At 53.8% G+C, this 5,754-nt stretch overlaps 1 protein-coding gene across 1 annotated transcript; it reads right to left on the bottom strand.

Annotated features, from left to right (window-relative positions):
• Positions 1 to 2,606: 2,606 nt before the first annotated feature.
• Positions 2,607 to 5,435, bottom strand: ELOVL1 (ELOVL fatty acid elongase 1). Its single transcript, XM_082002792.1, has 7 exons — positions 5,378 to 5,435; positions 4,744 to 4,934; positions 4,522 to 4,602; positions 4,261 to 4,317; positions 3,827 to 3,932; positions 3,535 to 3,671; positions 2,607 to 3,112 (listed from the first exon to the last, which is right to left on the bottom strand). The coding sequence occupies exons 1-7, from the start codon at positions 5,421 to 5,423 to the stop codon at positions 2,858 to 2,860; spliced, it is 873 nt and encodes a 290-aa protein (XP_081858918.1). The 5' UTR covers positions 5,424 to 5,435; the 3' UTR covers positions 2,607 to 2,857.
• Between the last annotated feature and the right edge of the window lie 319 nt (positions 5,436 to 5,754).

Here is a 5,754-nt window from a genome sequence, read left to right on the forward strand (position 1 = left end):
TTCACTCCCATGTAATTAATAGCAGTTTATCTTTCTCAGACAGAGCCTGTCTTGCCTCTCTCCTTTAGTACATACCCACCCCCAGAAGCTGTGCATTACACAGCCCTTGAAAGTCCTCTGAGCCTTACAGGAAGATGGTGGTAGTGCAGTGTCTTCCTTCAGCCCCAGACTGGTTTCTGTGGTGGAGTGAGGAATGGAGGATGAAGCTGGGCACTGACCCAGCAGGCCCAGGAAACACTGCCATATAAGGTGTGAATTCAGTTTGGAGCAGCAGCCCAGACTGGCCCTGACAGGGTATAAATCATCAAGTGCTGTGGCCAGCCCATGGAAAGATCACAGCTAATGGGAACAATGGAAGGAAGGGAAAGCAAAGCACACTTAGGGAACAGCCTGCTTTAAAGTGCCAAGCACCAGTAGTTTAAAGTATTGTTACTATTTTGGGCAAAAGCAAAGACAGTCCTGTCTTTACCAAGAGCCAGCTGCAGGGAAAAAGGAGGCTAGACAGGAAAACATCCATCTCGGCTGGACTGTTACCTATAGCTCCTGAAGTGGTGACTTCTGAGCATTGAACTAGCATTACACACCCCTTCTGCAGGGACCAGCACTAAGTCCCCTGCTAGTCCTTACCCCAGAGAAGCAAGCAACAACTGGGAGAATGCTACATAGTCCATCAGCCCAATGCCAGTTCAGGGCTCTATCTACATACAAGGGCACTGAGCCCTGTAAAACAGGGTGATGTCCATATGCAGTAAGACATAGTAGTCACACCAGTTCAGCATTTACTTTTGAAGTTTTTCCTACATTTCAGAGAATGGCCTTGAGGTGGTACAGCAGCTCAGGCAGGGTCTTTAGAGCTTTCTCTCACACCAAGACTTGCTCTAGGGCTTTGGCTGGACATTTGCTACAGCCCTCCCACACCCCAACCAGACCTGCAGTGAGACTCAGCTTTGGAGGCCTGCTGGGCTAATACATTCCTCCCAGCCATGAGCAGCCCAGCCAGCTACCCATCCCTTTTCCGAGGCTTGAATCAGCACCTAGGCTAGCCTCTCTGCAAGGTGATGGGGAACACAGCACTGCACCCCAAAACTGCTAAAGGGAAGCCTGTCTCAGGCAGCAGAGAGCACAGAGGCCAAGTGGACAAGATGCACTTTGATAGCAGGAACAAGGCAGCAGCAACACAAACCTAAGCTAGGTTCTACACAGATCCAACACTACAGGGGCATTCACAGATGGCAGCAGCTTCAGCAGATGCAGGAAGCAGACTGCTGTTTCCCCATCAGCTGGGTTTCCAGGGTCTCTATTCCCTCACACCAGCTCCCCAGGATTTCTGAAAAGCAGCAGCTCCTCCTAGGCTGCTGGCCCAGGCCCCAGCCCACACCCACACTCCACCCCAGCCATTCTTTTGCAGGGTGGAGCCACTTTCACAACAGGAGCCTTGACACACTTCCTGCCCTGAGCACTGCTCTACCAAAGCTTTTGGAAACAATCTGCCATCTGCTTCATCAGCACACTGCTATCACCCTCTCCCCCAACACACAAACCTGCTACACCAGCTGCTTCTCCCAGCCCTGCCTCCAACCACACTGGGCAGGGCCCAGAACCTGGAACAGCTTCTGAGCACAGCAAGCCAGGAAAGACAAGAGGGCAGAGCCATTTCTCCTTCTGTTTGTTTATTTGTGATAGAAGAGCAGCCCAATTTGACAGGGCCTGGCTCCTTCACCTCATCCTCAAGGCCACCAGCATAGTTTTGGTTACAGACAGAGCAGGTGATGGGTACCAGGCCCAGGAGAACTGCTGCACTGCCCTGCTGTAGGGCAGAGCACACCTTCACCCAGGTGGATTCACAGAGGCAAGAGGTACTCACTGTTACACCACAGCAGGGCACGCTACAACCATCCTCTGCCATGTTCACGCTGGTCCCAAGCAGGGCTGGTCCCAGAAAGGAGAGCCTGGGAGCTGCTTCTAGGGGCAATTATTGCTCAAGTCTTAAGTTTGCAGGAATGGAAGTGGTCCAAGGCAAGGCTAAGCTGGGCCTCCCACACTCTGGAGCAAGCCACCATCTGCCATACAGGATCAGGTAAGTGTGGCTAAAGCACACACTGAGCACCCAGCCCAGGCACAGAAAGGCAAGGCAGCCTGGGCTTATTGTGTGTGGGAGGCATTTCAGGCTGTCACAATCCCTGCTATGTACTAGGCACAGGGCATGTGTACTGTACTGGGCAGGTCTGGGCCCTCAAGTCCCACAGACTCTGCCCCTACATTCTCCACAGCCACACCTGAGCACAGATACACCAGGGCAGGACCCCCCCCGACCTGGGCACACATGGACCAGAAGGGACATGCAGCACTGTGGCATAGAACAAGGTGGCACAAGGCATGGTAGAGCAGGAGCACTCACGCTTGAGCTGGCAGCAGCAAGCAACCAGGGACAAGTCTGCTCATCCACACAGGCTCTGATAAGACAGGGAAGAGGAGATGGCACCAGGACAGGGACAAGTCTCTTCTTTTGGTCCTACTCAGAAGGAAGTGGCCCCCAGGCAGAAGGGCCAGATGTAGGCACTTGGGGGAAGTTCCTTTGGAAATACTGGAATGGGACTGCAGCCCCACAGCTGTGATGCAGGCAGCTGCCTCTCTGCTCAGCAACACTGAGAAACAGCACAAGCCCTCCCAGCAGCAGGAGAAGTTGCCCAAGGCTGCTCAGAGCAGAGGGGCTGGGCATGCAGACAGAGGACAGCAGGGCTGGGCACAGGGATACAACAGTCTGTAGGCACTTGACTAGTGGCACCCAGGAGCAGGGGAACAGATCCCAGCTGCCTCTGCCCCGGGGCTCTCATTGGCTCTGGGAGGGCTTTGCCCTCTAGTTGGCTTTGACCTTGCCATTGGTGACAGTGCCATTCTCATGGATGCTGCTACCGTTGTGCTGGGCTGCTTGCTGAGCTGCCCTGGGCAACCGTTTGCCCTTCGTGTAGGACTGGTACCAGAAGTTGGAGAACAGGATGAAGAAGATGGTCCCATAAATCCAGATGAGGTGGATGAAGATGGGGAACTGGTACTGGCAGCTGGGCATGAAGTAATACTGGGAGATGTGGACGGAGACAATCACGAACTGTGCCTGGGAGCAAGGCAGAGCAGGGACAAGTTATTCATGGAGCAGGGTTAGGGATCCCACTGGAGACCTTCTTTCTAAATGAAAGAAATAGGCTCCTTTCCCACTCTGAATTGGAGGTCCTTATGGTGAGGTGCACTCAGCAGCAGCTGGAAGAGGCAGGCACAAGCCTCAAGGCAGCATGTGCCTCTCACCCTCTCAGCATGGCTGCAGCCCAGGGGCAGCAGGCTGAGCAGCACCCACACCCTAACCAGGCTGGTAGGGCTATCGGAGGCCCACAGTGGGCCAGAGCTGCTAGAAACCCAGAGTGAGAGGCTGCAGAAGAGCCAACTACAGCTGCTGGCTGCACCTTTCATAGGTACAAGGGCTGGCCTGCCCCTCACATCAGAAGCTGAGGGCACATGCTCTGCTCCACAGCACAGACTCACCAGCTGGATGGCTGTGATGTGCTTCTTCCACCACAGGTACTTCTGAAAGGCAGGTCCTGCTGCTGAGAGCCCATAGTAGAAGTACATGACAACATGCACCATGGAATTGATCATGGCATGGAATGAGCCCATTCCCCCTGTTAAGACAGATTTCTATTAGTCAATCCTCCACAGCAATTACCACTACAAAGAGCTCCTAGGAGCCCAGCAGGGACAATAAAACCCTTCTCAGCATGCTGGGGCTAACCCCACCCTGTCCCCAAGCTGTATACCCAGACAGTTCCCATCTTACCTGGGCCAAATCTTGCTCCCCACCACCAGCTCCAAGGCAGAACAGAGTGGTGGAAGAGGTGCAGGAATGTGACCTGTTCATTCTTCTTCCGCAGGACAAAGATCACCTGCAATGGGAGTCCAACATCAAGCACCTGCAGCCCTGGGAGCAGCTAGAGCAGGCCAGGCCACTAATTCAGTGTCTGATCTCAGTGATGCTTTCCCCTCTCCAAGTGCATTGCCAGCACACATTACATCACCTCACAGCTTCCAGAGCTATAACGTGCCAAGAGTGGCCTCTGCAATATCCCCAAGTGACCTCCTTGGCAGTGATGCCTGATAGAAGCACTGCCAGGACAGACTGGAAGGGCTGAAGAAAGCACCTATCCCAAGTACATTGGGCCCCAACTCCCTGCCCAGCAAGCAGTGACAAGGCCTCCTCAGTAACTGACTCACCGTGTCTGTCAGTTCAATGAACTTGGAGAAGACAAAGAGCCAAGCCACACTGACCATCTGTAACAGAACAGGTTAACATTAGAGACCCACCTCAGCCTGAGCATGCCCAGAGACCAAGGGTCTCCATACAGTAACCCAGGGGTGAAACCAGGAGCCAGGGACTGCAAGTCCTGCCTCAAGAGGCAGGTAGCTGTGACCTTGCTGTCCAAACAGGAGCACTGAAGGCCATCCCCACTTATTGGGAGAGGGACAAGAACTCACTCTGAGGGCTTTGGGGTCCTGCGAGAAGTCCACAGGGTCACATCGCCAGGTGTACCCAGTAAGCCACCCTGCCATCAGGAACTGCAACAAGAGCATCAGCACAGTGAGGCCCAACACATCACCCACTGCACTTCAGGCCCTGTGCAGGAAGGCTCCCCATCACCCACACAACCTGCATGGACTGCTTTATATATGCCACACAGGCTACTGGCAACAACTCACCTCATAGACTATGTAAAGTGAGAGTCCCACCAGAAAGAAGTTGTATAGCACCATGAACTTCTTCAGGTTTAAAGGTTTCCTGTTAGCCATTAGCCGGGGACCCAAGGATAGTACGAAGTACACATATCCCAGAAGGATGCCCATCACAAGGAACGGGGACTGCATCAGTGGATAATTGGCAATGCGGGGGTCTGCAGAGAGAGCCACAGTGCAGGGCAGTTAGCACCCTCACCCCAATCTGCTGCCAGCAATGCTACTGCCAGAGTAGAGGAAAGGACATGGCAATCCTGTTCTCCTAGGACAGCAGTACAGGTAGGGGGACAGTCAGGGAGCAGAGGCTGGTGAAGCCAGCCAAACTCAGTAAGGTACAGCCTGACACCACACTGCAGGGCAGCCTGGAGACCCTTTGCCCCAGAGGACACAAGTGCCCCAAAAGGGCCTGCACAGGCACTGAGGCAAGACCACCTCATAACAGCCAGCCCAAAACAAACTCAGAGCTGCATCTACATCAGGGCAGAGGCAGGATGCAGCTAGACCCAGACTGCTTCAGTGATTACAGACCACCACACTGTGCCTGTGGCTGTAAGGTATGTATGCTCAGCTGCAGGGTAGGTGGCATGAGCCAAACACTAACCTGCTTTCTTCATGAAGTCCTGATACATGGTCACAATCCCCTCCATGGTGGTGGCAGTATCTCTGTGGAGAAGAAGGGCAGATCAGGCAGCAGTTTTCCCAGGAGGTCACCCTGCAGAGCACAGCCCTGCAGATCAGCAAGTTTCAAGCATAGCTTCAGAGCTAGTCATGTATATCTGTCCAGCATTGCTCTCTGCTGATCACACAGCAGCATCCATTTTCCAGTTGAGCCACATGCTCCCTACTTCTCACTGAGCCTGGCCCTGTCTCCCCAGCTCTGCTGGGAACCCCACTATCCACCACCAGCAGTCCTTCCAAGGCAGGATCCTAACATTTCAAGGTAGCTAGGAAAGCTTCCAACCTCAGCACGATATCTCC

This window comes from Phaethon aethereus (assembly GCF_964289735.1).
Source record: "Phaethon aethereus genome assembly, chromosome: 8".
NCBI classification, from domain to species: Eukaryota; Metazoa; Chordata; class Aves; order Phaethontiformes; family Phaethontidae; genus Phaethon; species Phaethon aethereus.